At 39.6% G+C, this 15,820-nt stretch overlaps 2 protein-coding genes across 2 annotated transcripts; both read right to left on the bottom strand.

Moving 5' to 3' along the window:
• LOC110066071 (uncharacterized) lies at positions 1-10,893 on the bottom strand. The gene is made up of 4 exons (XM_020773271.2): positions 9,905-10,893; positions 5,871-6,032; positions 3,113-3,708; positions 1-2,592 (listed from the first exon to the last, which is right to left on the bottom strand). The coding sequence occupies exons 1-4, from the start codon at positions 10,018-10,020 to the stop codon at positions 974-976; spliced, it is 2,493 nt and encodes an 830-aa protein (XP_020628930.2). The 5' UTR covers positions 10,021-10,893; the 3' UTR covers positions 1-973.
• A 360-nt stretch (positions 10,894-11,253) lies between these two features.
• Positions 11,254-15,253, bottom strand: LOC110066065 (ras-related protein Rab-30-like). Its single transcript, XM_020773265.2, has 2 exons — positions 14,906-15,253; positions 11,254-12,044 (listed from the first exon to the last, which is right to left on the bottom strand). The coding sequence occupies exons 1-2, from the start codon at positions 15,074-15,076 to the stop codon at positions 11,580-11,582; spliced, it is 636 nt and encodes a 211-aa protein (XP_020628924.2). The 5' UTR covers positions 15,077-15,253; the 3' UTR covers positions 11,254-11,579.
• Positions 15,254-15,820: the final 567 nt, after the last annotated feature.

Here is a 15,820-nt window from a genome sequence, read left to right on the forward strand (position 1 = left end):
TTGGAGTATTCATAGTTTTATTGTTGACTGGCATTAAGATTGCATTTTATAATTGCACTTTCAGGGTGACTTAAAGTCCGAGAACGCATTGCATTACGATGTCGGCTCTCCCTTGGCGAGTTCCTGTACGGCTTTCTCCCAGGCCTTCACGACCCCGGACCATGTGACCCGACACGATTATATTGACCGCGGCGAAATATTGAGACCTAAGAACTAGGCAAGTTTCCCCCCTGGTCTTTCGTCAACCTTTGGATACCAAATAAATAGGGACTGGGAATGAGTCTCGCTCAAAGGGAGTACGGTGCTTGTTCCTGACCTTTAGTAGAGTACTTTTTGCCCATAATTTTAAGGGTATAGCCTGGATTAGTTAAAGATCGCAAAGAGCAGGGTCCGAGGGGGAACTATGGTAGAAGCCTTATGCCTTATGAGGGGCAAAGAGGAGCAGGCATGTTGCAGTGGTGCTCGCCTCCCACCAATGTGGGTTAGGTTTGAATTCTGAGCCCCGCGTCAAAAGTGCGGTTGAGTTTGTTGTTTGCTCTCGCCTTGCTTCGAGGGTTTTTCTCCGGGTTCTCCGATTTTCCTTGCTCCACAACAACCAACACTTCTAAGTTCTAAGTTCCATTTCGATCTAGAAACAGTGGACGAAGAGCCTCTCCGTGGGGTATACCACTGCAAATTCCTATTTATTTATTTTTTTCAGTAAGTAAGTCTGGATTAACATTTATTGTCCATTCAGTCAAACAAGTGCTCTTATACGAACAGGTGATGCAGCTTTCCTAAAATATGGCAACAGATAACAAAACAAAGACCCGGCGTGGTGTCAACTATCACTAGGAATGGAATTCGAAGGAAACTCACCAGTTGGACTGGCTCTTCAGCATCCACCATTTGAAAATGAATAATTTGCCGATCAGTCCACCTTTAATTGAGTCAAATGTCAGTCTTACACCACAATGGACTCGAGGTACTCGGTTCATAAACTGCTGTTTGACAGCTGAGAAAAAAGAACTGGAGTTCCCTGTAGATTGATATCGTTGCACCGATTAGATCCTGTGCTGGCTACCAATGGAGAAACTTGAATGGGAGTCCAAGGTTTACTCAACATTCTAGAAGGAATGCCAATACCATAGGGTGTAGAATGTAAATTAACAAGAAGTGAACTCCTGTTAAACTCATTTTCAACGTTTGAAAGTGAGGCAGCCTCGTTTTCACACACGGGTAGGTGGGAACATTCAGAACTTGAGAACAGAAGGACTGAGTGAAGTTCCTCCTTGCTGCAAGAACGGGTATGGATGTCAGAACCTGTTCGAGGCGAAAACAGGTCGGGCGTTGCGCCGCCATGGGTACACGGAGAACGCGTTTCACCTTCAACGAGTCTTGGAGAGGAAAAGAGATCCGCTGACTTAGAACAACCTTCCACAACAGACAACGATTGAGAAAACAAATCAGGAGAGAAGGGTGCAGAGGTCATCATGTCGCAACTGCCATTTATCATCGAGACCCCACTGTTACCATGGTGATCCATAGACGTCAATCGATCACCCAGTTGACCCTCGTCGGTTTCATTTGCATTATGATCATCACGTGACCGCATTTTTTTAGTTTGCTCATTTCTCAAGGGCGTATCACAAACCATGTCCTTTTCGTGAAATTCTTCAGTAGATCTAGATCGGCAGAAGGGCTTGCTTCGCCTCGTTCTGAGATTACTCACGTCTTCGTGACTATTCTGCGAAATAGATCCTCGCTGGCTGCTTAAGTTTATTCTTTCAAGTAACTGACTAGATTTGCCCACTGCTTTGCCATCAATGCGCATATTTTCAGTCATGTCAGCAAAAACACTGTCGCAGTCTCTCAATAATTGTGAATCCGAACAATCACTGCCATGCATGATTTTATCCGAGCACGAAGAACACTTCGCTCGGCAAGGCAGCCTCGCTTCCTCTTGGACACAAAAGCTATCACTGCCATGTTCCGTGTCGCTGGATGTTTGGACTTTATTTTCGAGAGATTCACTTGAGATCTTAATATCGTATGCATTCCCAATGTCTTCGACCACATGGCCTTTAACCGCCAAACACTTTGAGCCCTTCACCTTGCCGTGAGGTTTACTGTTCGGGAAGGCGGCAGAGGTTGCGGTAGATCTAGGCGTGGGAGATTTCCTAATTGGTATATTTTCACAATCGAGTTCTATGTCGGCCAAGAATGCGTCCAAATCTTCAGAAGATGGAAAATCGGTAAACTCAGTGAAATCCTCTGCATTTGACGCGCGAGTCATCTCACACACAACGTCTTTTAACGTCGCGGATTCTGTTGTCGTGGAGTGTAGGGAAGGAATTGTTTGTCCGTCCTCTTTACCAAAAGCGTCCCTTTCCACATCAGCCAGAAATGCACTGAGATCCTCAGATGAAGGGAAGTCGTCATACTCCGTCCATTCATGAGAAAAATGCTGTTCCGTGAAGTCATCAACGTCTTCAGTGTTTGTTTCCCTGGGTTTCAAGATGGCTGGAGTCAAGGACTGAATCATACAAGGGGGACAGTGTGTGCTCTTGCTGTTCACGACTTCGTTTCGGAAGGGAAGTGGATCGTCGAGATCTAATGACAGCCATAGGGGAAAAACACAAATCTACATCAACCAAACGTTAAAGGAGCTCAGTCACGGTATTTTGAGTTATTTTGGCCGCGTACAGAATTAATTTTGAGTTGAAGGAAACCTGAAAATAGTAGTTTACTAAGATGGGAAAACACCAAAGAGATAAACCATAAAGAAACTATAAAGAAAAACGGATGGTTAAGGATGGAGGAGATTAACACAGATTACAAACAACGAACTTAGAAAATTAGCTAACTTTTCAAGATGCGCAAACCGTGACTTAGCTCCTTTAAATAAAAGTTAGTATCGGATTATATTCTTGGCGGAAAATTCTCTTTTTTTTTTCCATTCCTGTGTTGTGTTGTACATGTAAGCTTTCGTACACGGGTTATTGTGTTCTTGGCCATACAACTTGACAAGTTTTGAATTAAACCTTTTTGTTTAGGCAAGTGAAGGCATATATTTTTCACTTGGAATGATTGGGATGTTTAACGACCCATTTACTGCCAGAACCAATGTTACCTGGAAAAGCAGGATCGGACTTCCTCTTGCCCTGAGTATGTGATCCCTGCCCACTCCCTTGTGATGGCACACTACCAGAAGAAGGTTGTGATGAACCTGTTAACGCAAGAGGTGTGATCATGGAACCAAAGTCTTGCGGTGTGCAGTAAATTGATGACGCTCTTGCTTCTTGAAGAGACGCGCGTCTTGCTGCTAAAAAGGCCTCGTAACTCGCTTGAGATAGTGGCGAGGGCTGAGAGCTCCTTAGACTGAGTGATTCTGGTGTGTGTCTGTGTAACTGTTGTAAATATTCATTCAATATCTGAAACACCGTAGGGCTTTGGTCGCTTGAGGAGCAAGGCAGTATTTGGCAAGCTAGAAGACTTGGAAATTTTTCAGGCAGGCAACCTTCTCTTGCTGATTTGCGCTGCTTGTTTACAATGTTTTTGAGGCGAAAAGGAGAGTTGCGGGAGATTTGAGAAGCTGTTCTGCAAGGTGAATAAATTCTGAAACCAAACTGTATCAAGGCACCAACGAAACACTGCTCCATAGCTTGGTGAACAGCACGAAACCATGGGATGAAAGAAGATGCATCAGATTTTACACTGTTAACAAACCTGAAACAAGAAGACAACTTTATAATGGCTAAAAGACTAAGCATTGTTTTTATGACGGAAGTCCGCACCACAATATGAGGCCGAAATGAAAACTACAAGCATCGTATGTCACAGTACATGACACTAGGGACTAAGAAGACGAGGTGAATAGGGGACGGACCATGAGAAAAGAGATTGGGGGAGGGGAGGGTGGGGAAAAACAAAAAAAAAAATCATGCAAGAGAGGGTGACAGAAAAACAAAAATCGTGCAAAGAAGAAGTGAAGAAAAAAAATTCCTGCAGAGTGAATTGAGGTCTGAATTGCACTGTCAGGCTTACAAACTGTACCCGCCTGAATGGCAACTTGGCTGCCACTTTATACTGCAGTTTTAATTTCTTGGTCCTGGTGGCATCCCCATTCACCTGGTTTTATCTACAATTAGGAAAACGGACATTTTCCCCTTTCAAGGCTGATGCATTTTGTACGCGGCAAACTCATTATGGACACTGGTGGCCAAACACCTTGCAGAAAAACCCTTATGGAACCATTGCTTGAAAGTGATATAAAAAAATATGTCATCCTGTTTTATTCGTTTGCAAGCACATACCGTATTTTGAAAGCCTCGAAATATAGGAGTGATTTCATAACTGACGTGAGTAAATGACAATTGCGGACACTGATGTGCACACCCATGGCGAACTGTAACACTTCCCCCAAGATAGCCGCCAAGATCAACGTTGGACAAACGTTGTAATCAAAGACAATCATGGAGGTGTTAACACAACTGATGCGTTTAGTATGGGCTGTTTCAATCTAGTTTAGGTCTTTGGCAACGTAAATGACCCAGTATCATTCAAGACCAATCGATACATTAAATTCGTGTAAAACGCACCAAAAATGCTCGAATTTTGCAAAATTTTCTGGAGGGGTTGTCCCCAGACCCCCCTAGTTGAATAGGCCCTTTAGCTCCATATTTGCTACTGGACAGTCACTCACAGAACCCTAGCTTGAACCTTAATTCACTGTATGCCAAGAATGAATTTTATTACAAGGGTAATCATGAATCAATAAAATTGATATTTTCCCTAAACATCAAACCAAAAAAGCAATGCAGTCCCATTTTAGGCAATAGCACTTGGATGCTGTCTTTCAGAGACAACCTTCATACAGGGTTATGAGTTTTTCTGAGAAGTGTTTTAAGTAGCGGCATTAGTGGCCAGGTACCCCGGTACATAAGCCATCTGTGAAGTGTGACCATGACTTTGCACAGCAGAATCTGAATTTTAAACTACTGTATGAAGTAAACTTGAGGTAAAGTTCTTCAGAAATACAGCCCTCTGTTAGCATTGCATCCTATGGTTTGATGACAATAAAAGTCTGCATGGGAAAGACTTCGTATTCTGAATAACAATCAGGTACAATGGCTTATGGAGTATGAGAAAAAGTTAAATAATCAATCATTTGTTCTTCAACCTACTACCAGAGGGAACTTGGTAGTCCAAAACTCAAAAGTACTTGTCCAAAACATTTTTAAAGGTATAGAGGCGTCAATTTCACCGTTTGCCTACCATGTTCTATTTCCACACGTTTCCACACAAACCATGAAAGTATAATGGTGGAATTTGCTGGACCGTTTACGTTTTGTTTCTCAAGAATCTTACCCTATCTTGGCAAGGTCTTAGCAAAGATCCTTAAAACGATCTTAGAAAAAGAAACTCTTTGCATATTAAGGGGACACTATCACGAGTTGTGCATGTGCAAGGTTTCGATCTCTAGTTTGAAAACATATGGCAGTTGATGTCAATCTCACTGATGTGCGAAATTCAAGATGGAGACTATACGGTGGATGCATCTTGGCCAGTTGAGCTACTTAGTTTATCTTGACTACCGAATCATAATTTTCTTAAGAAATATTTACAGGGTTGCTGCAAGACATTTTCTGTAGAATCTGCAAGAACTCATAATAAATATATTTGGAGGAGTATTAAATGAAGATCTTCAAGGGTCCTTGCAAAGAACTTTTAAGATCCATGACAACCTTATTTTCACCTGAGATATCAAGTCAATCAACTGTCTGATCAGTGTCTACATTCTCATTGCATTAACACTTGATTTGTATCAATATATTAAAGAGAAAGTAGATGCTGATCACTATTAGGACTCAAACATTTTGCAGTCAAACCTCACAAAGCTTGTGGCTGATGTGCCAAAGAACCTGTCCAGACAGGCACCAAACACTGTGATCTGTGCCATCTGTGTTCTGTCTGACGCCAAAACACTGATCCGGTACCGATACTCAACAACCTCTGCACTGTACTTCACGCTGCATCCCTCACACCAGTATCTGCAGAACGGAAACATGGTTTATTATATAATGAGCTATTCTTGTCATTTGTAGGAGACTGCAACAAAACGATGAGGTCAGGCCAAAAGGTATGTAGAGTCCTGATTGCAGTCTGTTTTTTCTGACTCTCACAGTCATGAAAAATGAGTACAAGGTGATAGTTTGGGACAAGATGAGAAGGGGACATACAGTTAAACCCACTATCTCTGAATATAGTTACCATAGTGATGTTTGGAGTTCAAGATGGCCGCTAGTTAGTGACTGAAAAAATATATCCAGAGGAAAATGATAATTTTAAGTTTGAGAAAGCAGGGAGTTTTTTAGTGTACCATCATTTTTACATTTTCCACAATTTGCAAGGAAAAAGCCCACGGCAAACTGCTAATAGTCTATCCAAAAAGGATAAAACCTGCAAACACTCAGGAATATTCAGTCACTTCATTATTCTTCAGTTTTAACCAGAAGGCATACCCCTCCTGCTCAGGATTGGATGCTGCACTAAAGGGCAGTATCCAGTGCAGCGAGATACATATGGCTTATTGACCAAGCATGAGGTCAGGATCGCTGGATATTGACCAAGCTCTTTTTTATATGTTTATGGACGGAGACAGAGTTGAGGTCCATAAACACACAAAAAAAAGAATGAGGCCAACATCCAGCCATCTTGACCGAACAAGCTCGGTCAATAATGGATTTATTCAGGTTCATACACTTTTGACCTGTTAAAATTCTATGACTTTCCATGACTTTTTCCATGACCTTTTGAAAAATTCCACGACCTAAGTTAAGCAATAATTGCTGTTCTCCGACAGTAATGTCAAATGAAAACAATTATTTATTCAACTGAAATTAAATCTGAGTTTTGGACTCGTCAGTTAATTTTTCAACTTTGGATCTTATTGCCTTTCACTCATAGAAAGCATACTGATTTTCCATGACTTTCCCTGAGCCACATCTAAATTCCATGACTTTCCAGGCCTAGAAAATGCAATTATAAAATTCCATGACTTTCCAGGATTTCCATGACCAGTACGAACCCTGTTATTATATGGAAAAAGAACACTATTTTCTTGCTGGACAAAGCAGGTAATTCCGAGCAGGCAAGATAGCACCATCTTGCCTGCTTATGCAGCCATTCACAGTACAGGATTCTAGAGAACTCAGAACACTAGACAGTAGCAAATGTAATAAACAGTTTCGGGTTTCACTGGCTGAAATATCAATAACACAAATATCTTTTCCCTCAATATGTTTATGGAAACTTTCACTTGGAAAACAGCTGGACCAGAAGTTGGTCAGCATATAATTGTAAGTTAAACCTTTAACCCACTGACTCCTAAGCCGGCCGTAACTGGCCATGACGAGCCTTGGCCTTTCTTCCACTTCTGATCTCATCACCCTTGACCAAAATTGGCATCATCTATGCTCAACTTCTGCAGGAGGAAAAGATCTTTCCAATGATACCCAGATCAGAGTGATTGGCCCAATGGAGCCTGAGATATGCACAAAAATGCTCAAAAACTTGAGTGAAAAAACTCAGAGCAAAATTTCCTGCCCCTACACGTGGCTACTCCAGGAAAGGCAAAAAAGAAATCTCAAAATTTTGATTTCTGTGCATGCCTGAGCAAAAATGTTGTAAAACGTGATGCTAGTGGAAAGAAAGGCATGCCGTCATGTTGCAAATGCCCGTTTGAGGAGATTGGAGCTAATTTGGCCCAGATCCAGCCTGAAAATCTCCAAAATGACCAAAAAATGCGTTTTTGGCGAAAAGCTTCAGGAGTCAATGGGTTAATTTTTATCTTTTTCCATGGCAAAATTTTACGTCGACTCCGGTTATGTTCGAGTTTAAAATTAAGAAAGTTTCAAACCTTTCTTTCAGTGCTTTTGATAGTCTGTGGAGGATGAAATCAGCTGGGTTTAACTGATCAATTTGGGTTATTAAAAAAGCAGGGAAAAGATTTCTTTCGAGTTACATGTAACATTAAGCTTATCAGAAATTTTGAGTTTAAACTCAATGTACATGTACAAACACATATTAACACAATAAATGAATTTGATTTCCATGAGCTTTATAGCTTTCACGCAATAGTTTTCCAGTGTTTCAGCCAGAAAATTTCACTTGAGGGTCAAAGTAAAGTAAAAAGGAAGACCTTTTTTCAGGGGCCAATTTTTTAGGAAAGGGGCCAATAAATCGAAAGCCACAGAAGGAAAAAAATGCATCAGGGTACCAAGGAAAATAAAGCAGTTTATTAGGATCTATCTGATAAAATTTAATAGTAAGTGCTTTTTGAAGTGTTTCTACTCAACAAAGTTTCTTCTGAATCAGATACTAATATAAAGGTTCCATGCATCACAAGAGAACAATCTATAGGTATACATGATGTGGTCAACAATCAAGGGTTTACAATGCATTATAGGGCAATTTAAACACTGTCTGCAACCATTTGGAACTTTCTCAATGTGAGAGAATCAATACTAACATCAAAGCAAAAGGATGGATTGTCTTCTTTTTTTGTGCTGAATGTTTTAGACGCAAAGATCTTTCAATATGATTTTCTAGAAGAACACAATTTTGTGTGAATTGTAAATTGGCCCTTTTTTCGTTTTTCTGAGGAACATCTCTGATTACAATGCGGGATTCCCACAATGGCGTGCTCTGGCAGAAACACTGGTTTTCATTTAGCAAAATACAGAGAAACACGGACTTAATAGCCTTCAACATAACTAAGTTATAATAAATAAATTCTGAATAAATTTTTTAAGCAACATTTCTGTAACAAACCTTTATACCATTCACAAAACTTTGGAAAGTTATCATTGAATCACTTTGCCAAGCACAAGAAGTTTGTACTACTTACAAACCTTTTGTAAAGTCTTTTACTTTAGTGATGATCGATTCTGCCTATGAATCCCCGCATTTCCCTGTCCGAGTTCTTTTGAATTAATTAACACAGTTTCACTGATACCCTTTTCCCCAACCTTCTTAGCGCAAAATGTTTTTGTTGCTTTGCTCTGCGGAGTTTTTGTCAGGCGCCGAGTCTGCCTTGCTTTAATTTATTCAGTCGCTGTGATCGGTTAACCGTTTGTCACGTCATCTCATGAATTTGCTGAGAATAATTCAATATAAGCAACTTGATCACGAAAGTAAAAAATACATTTTCCTCTCATTGACAGACTTTTTCCATAGCTATTTCATAAAAGCAACAGACCACCCTTTCTATGGATTTACCGGCACAATAAACCACATGCCCTTTCATACCCATCATACCCATACCCTTTTGGGCTGCACATACCTTAACCTATATAGCCCATATAAGAGAATAACCCCCCCCCCCCCCCCCCGGGTAAATCACTTGTCTAACAGCTCGTGATTTACAAGCTTTTCTTGTGTTCTCCCAACAACCTGCGTGGTTAATTGTGCTGGTAAACCCATGAAAAGAGTGGTCTTTGGCTTAAGTGGGAAACAATGGATAATCCCAAACAGTCAAGATAGTACCAGCAGTCTTGCCTGCTCAGGTAGCTAATCATAGTGCAGAATTCAGTTTATCTTGCCCACTCGTGTAGCTTGCCATATTATTAATAAAGTAGAATGTTTGTCTACCTCCAACTTGGATGTAGATCGTTAGCAGATTAGACTGCTACATAATGCACAAGACACGTACATTAAAGAGATTGAAATTCAGTAAGCAAAACTTAATTGTTATACAGGAGAAAACAGTGGTCCAAAACCGCAAAACTCCAACCTCAAGATCTCAGTCGCCCACTTCGATTTCTCCGTAAATTCTTGTCATTCAACAGCCAGTTACTACATGGATCTTAAAAACTCTTCCATCTTGTTAAGAACAGCTGTAAGAAATACAAGCTTTACTCACATTACATCGTCGTCTCTTGTATGAACTTTCTTGTGACATCGAGTGCAACAAGGATAGCAGAATTTGTCACGAATAGACACAACAGTAGCCAGAACAAACACACTTCGCGTTGACATCACAGTCACGACAACCACAAATCACATATTTTCATCGTAATCATTTTGTTTACCTCAAGCTTCACCAAACTGCACCAGAAAAATCCAAAATGGCGCTCATTTTGGATTACCCAATCAGATCATCGAATAGAAAAGAATGGTAAGCCCCAGTCCAGGACGAGTTGAACTTTGCTACTCTTTTGTCCTCTGCTGGCGCTGGAGCGACTAGCCTCTGTGATTATGAAATTCGAAAGCTTTGTATTCTGTTCACGAAAGCGAAATCTGTCCGTTAGAGACCCTTATGCAAGAAAAACTTGTTCAAGTCATCGTCAGATTCGGTAATTTGTTAGAATGTTTCAAGGATGCACTCAAATCAGAAGCTACCGTGACTGTACTGATGTTGCTGCCCATGGTGCATTGACGAAGCTAGCGTTGACAGGACTACTGTAATAAGCTAACGTATATCAAAATAAGGTTGATTTTTAACCATTTTTTAGTTGTATATCGGGTTTTGGGGGTTGAAGACGCTGTTCTACAATTTTCATACTTAAAAAAGAATAGCTGGAGTCCTGGGGCTGGAGCTGAAAGTCTGCCTCAACTAAGCCCAGGAGTAGGGAGGGACTTGCAGACCCAGGGGAATTCGACATTTTCAAGATGCCAGACTCAAATTTCCCACCTTCGGGCACCTTGTAAATATCACATTTCTGTCCACTTGGTAGTGTATTTTCGTCAAAGACAGTTATCACTACTCAGGGGGAGGCTCGCCAAGTCAATTTCCCACAGGTAGCCCTCCCCCACCCTGGAGCTTAATACTGATAGGTGGTGTGGATCAAGTGGGGGAGGGGAGGATTATCACCATTCTGGCCTGACATTTTCAGCAAAAGTGGGAGGGGGGGGGGGGGACAGATTACCCCTGTGCATCCACCACTGATCTGTAAGTTAAGTACTAATCTAATTTTGCAGTATTGAGGCTCGAGCCTTTTGTACTTCTATGAATTATTCCATTTTCCTCTCATTTGTAGTTAATGGATGGCTGAGAATTTAATTTGTTTTTCATCCAAATCATGTGAGTACTTTCAAAGTGAAAAGAACAATAAATGGGAACAGTTCTCAGAGCGACAAAACATTCTCAGTTTCCAGTTGAAAAGTGCATTTTCCACTTTGACATTGCACTCTGTTAATAATAGGAACAATTTAGTGTAACATGTTACAATGCATTAATTTTGTTTGAGGAGGAGTAGCTGCAACCAAAACTGTAGTAGAAAGAAATTTATTTGTCATTATCTTCTCATTGAATAACCCTTTGGCTTTCACTAATAATTTGGTATTGACAAAACTCTATGTATGTATATAATGTAAGTCAGATCATTTCTCTTCTACATTTTTCAAGAACCTACAAAATATTTTAATTAAAAATATAAAAATTATGTTTAAAACCAACTAATTTTATATACAATATTTACAAGATCTTTCTCCTTCATTGAGCTGTACATTAAGTCCCATACTAAAATTGTTTTGTACATTACAATGTAGATGATGCATCTGTATCTGTGGAAAACTGATAAATAAGTTTGATGTCTCTATACTCTGCAACAGGACAGTGGCCCCCGGGCACAAATGTTATGCCCCCCAAGGGTAATGCCAGTAGGATTGCCATCAGCAGCAATGTCTTTTGTTTCTGCAGTTTCCTTGCTTTTAATGTTTCTCTTCAATTTAGTTGCCATGCTCATAAACAAGTTCTCCACGTTGTCTGCCTCTTTTGCAGACGTTTCCATAGCCGTGCCATCTTCATTCTCGGCAATCATTTGTGCACTCCTGAAATCCACTTCCCTCTGGTGGGAAAGGTCATTTTTATTCCCTACAATGAACATCAGTACCTTCTTGCTTGTGAATCTGTGGACGTCATCAAGCCAATGTTGTTGCAGGTTTTCAAACGATTTCCTATTGGTGATGTCATAAGTTATAATGACACCATCTGCATTATGATAATAACTGTGGGTAACTGAGCGGAAACGTTCTTGACCAGCTGTGTCCCAAACTTGTAGCTAGAAAGGTAAACCAAAAACAAAGATCAATGTCGATCACAGTTGGAATTTTACATTTTAATAAATTTCAATTGTATATTTTTCCTCTAGCCTAAAACCGAGTTTCTCAAACCCTTGATTTTTTGAACATCTGGATAACTCAAATCAAAAGTCGTTTCCCTCCCCTCAGCCGAACATTGTAGTAATATTCTACCCCCGTCACGCGATTTTTCAAACCCATTATTTTCCTGCATTTTTGAAAAGTGAGGATTCCACTAGTACTGTCGTTCTGATGTGATACTGTAAAACATTAAACAGAAGAAAGGCCCAAGGTTACTTATTAACTGTTGATATTTACTTGTTTATTACCCCCAACAGAGTACAGGATATAATAACAAGCTTAATGGAATGGGACTAATATTTCCTCTTAATTTGAACATTATTAATTAGTTTGATAATAATTTCCTTACAATAATAACAATAATAAGAATAATGTTAAGAAGAAAAATAACCTAAAAATATATCATGCGAGGGAAAAACATGACGCTTGTGAGCCTGTATGTCATTATTTTTGCAGTCCACCACAACCCCTCACATCTCCCTCTTAGCAAAAATGTTATCAAATTGTTTGAATAAACATTTTTTTATCATTTTGAAGAATTTAGCTCTTAGGTATAATGCAGCAAAATAAAACAATTATTAACCGCGCGGCCATGGGCCGAGCGCGGTTCTAGGTTTACCCGTGGTTTATTTTTTTTTTTTTTGTCGGTGACCAGACGCAGACCTCCGCTCGGCCAAATTCCGAGTCACGCAACGTGTGATGTTTTTTCCGCCAGAAGCTGTTAAAACATTAATACACGGATAATTTTACGGATATTGTTTCCTTTGTTGTGGGTAAAATATATTTTCTTTTGGTTTTATCGAAGCGTTGGATTCAAAGGGATTAATAAATACGCTAAAAAAAGGTATTACGTCAGCCATGGAATGCGTTGACGTTGCAGCTTTCACTTTCGCTACGTGACTAATAAGATCGTGTTTACTTTGGAAGTTTATTTCGCCAGAAGCGACGGTCATCAATTTATTTGCAAGTTTGCGAGTATTTCTTGTGGTTTTAGGCAAATGAAGTAAATTCTTTGGCTCTTTCATCGCAACGAGTTCATAGATCGGAAGGAAAATGAAATATTTGCAAGCCAAGCAAAGAACATGTCAGGACATGCAATGATTACGTCATTGGTAGGGAAATAACCACCGTACTAAAGATAGCCGTCGATAACGCAATTCTTGAATAATGTGACTCGTGTGACTTCTTTGCTAGCCCTTTACTCAAGGAAAAAATTAAATTTAAACTTGACTTTTAAGAAAGAAAGCTGTTGTTAATAGTGTTCGTATCTTCATGCCCATACATATCCCAAAGAAAGTTCCAGATTAACACTATTACGTCATCGGAGATTTCGCAACGGCTACGACTGATGGTGCAATAGTACAGTCTGTGTTGATCAAGTGATGTGATGTCTACAGTAATCAATGAATCATCAAGGATTACTTTCGAATGTGCACTGCGTTGCGACTGTAGTGCTAAGAAAACAGTTAAATTTTAAAAGCGCGGTTTTAAGATCTAACAGATCTTCTTGTTTATCTTACAGTTATAGCCCCCTTATCATAAAATAAAGAATTAAAGAAGTTTCAGTTTATGGGCCTAGGCAAACTTTGCATTTGGCTAACAGCTTTATCTTACAGTACAATTGTTCCACACCTATTACAAATTATATAATGGATTTCACAATTAAGAAAAGAAAAACTTTGAACACATACGGTGTGCACATTTTATTTCGCTACAAAGTGACAAATTAGAATTTAGTGAAGGAACAATATTATTTTATTTCATTATCCCGGGCATTGGGGTGTTTTTTAATATTCCCCTTTAACACATAACACAAAAATTTTAAATTTCCCATAAATATTCACCAAAAACATACAAAGGTATACACGTAATAAAGAGACGTGACAGCAAATTAAAAACAGCCAGACTAAAAAATTTGCAGAGCGAAAGTTTCCTGTTTTCCCCAAAGTGCAGATAATTCAACAGCTAAGTGAAAGCACGAGTGTTTTGCACGAAAGTAAGAAAATGTAGCCAATTTATTTTCCATTACCAGCAATCTTACGAGTCGATACAAACTTTTAACAGACATGTAACAGTCGGCTGTGTTACAACTTGCAGTTTTAACACGAAATTAAAACCGTATGGAAGTCAGGTTCGTTTTATACAGCTCATTTCAACTATACTGCTGTTACGCAAAATCTGCAGCAGCACGAAAACGTGGGAATACGAATGAGCTAAATAGAGGAAATGACGGAGGCTTGTATCAATACCGACAAGTAACAAACAAGTACCAGCAAAAATGTATTTAGACGTCGGCTTACGTAAATTTTAACATCCATCAAACGGAGGGATATAATAAATGTGAATGAATCATCCACATTAAAAAAGTGTACTGGTAACATCATACATGTAGGCGAACATTTTGTATTAGACCTTCTCAAAAATGGTAATCGCCGCGCTAAATTCGTAATGCGGTTTCGAAAATTCAAAACAAAATTATAAAACTCACGGAATAATACCAGCATATTTTTTTTTAAGGTTATGTAGATTTATATAAATTTGCGGGGGAAAAAAACGTGTGTCTTTTGAAAATTAAGCCAGTTAAGTAAAATACTCAAATAAGGTAAAATAACAGAGCTGATGAAATGAAAAAAAAAAAAAGCGAAACAAGAGCTTGCGCGGACTTCGAATCCATGCAAAACAAGCCGCACGCGCGTGCTTGTCAAAATTACGTCTCAGCGAAATCACGAAAGATGAAGTAAAAACTAAATGTTAAACCTACCTTAACTTTTTCTCCGTCGACTTCCACGGTTCGTATCGTAAAATCCACACCGATCGTTGGACCTTGCGATGGAGCAAAGAATCCCTTCGTAAATCTTTTAACCAGACATGTTTTTCCAACGTTGGCATCGCCAATCAAGATTATTTTAAACAGGTAGCTGTAGTCTTCCATTTCACGGGCAAAGTTTGTAAAAATCCAACACAACGAAAATTTGTGAGCTTCGCTTTCCTTTTTCACCCTAAGCGCAAGGCGGGTAGGAAGTCAAGTGAAGCTTTGACAGGGGAAAACCAAGCTTTTCACAGAAATCTTCTCTGTCAAATTTAGAAGGTTACATGTTGATCAACCACGCGCGAATGAACTAGAAGCATTGTCTTCAATTGTTCCGATTGGACAAGCCCACAATGACGTCATAGAATAACAACATTACTGACTGCACGTGGACTTCCGGAAAGAAGGTTTTTTCACTTTCGACACAATCAATTTCCGGTTTCGCTGTATTTCCCTTGACGTGGGCTATTTTTGTCGAATTAGCTTCTAATCTGCAGCACGTGATAAGATCCAGCACTCTCAAAACCAGCAAATCAATTTTGCGTTGCGATTTGTTTGCTTTATGCAGTCAGAATGTTATTTATGGTACAGTAAAATGGGAATTGTAATGAGCTATTTAAAGCCCGTCTCTCCAAGGTTCTTCGGGTTTTTCTGGCCTGCAACGAGGCACCACAGGACTTTTTTAGGTGAGTCATTTGACATTCACTCGTACAGCAACCCTCTCTACTGACGCGATCACTGAACGAATCGCGCAAAATATTTTTCGCAATCTGATCAGGAGTAAGACGATCTACCTTGCCAAATTAACTTGGTATGAACTTTGTTCTTTCAATATTAATCCAGCGGAAATAATCCTTAGGGGTCCTT

The sequence above is a fragment of the Orbicella faveolata genome, unplaced genomic scaffold, assembly GCF_042242905.1.
Source record: "Orbicella faveolata isolate gen_17 unplaced genomic scaffold, um_ofav_v1 contig_35, whole genome shotgun sequence".
Lineage (NCBI taxonomy): Eukaryota > Metazoa > Cnidaria > Anthozoa > Scleractinia > Merulinidae > Orbicella > Orbicella faveolata.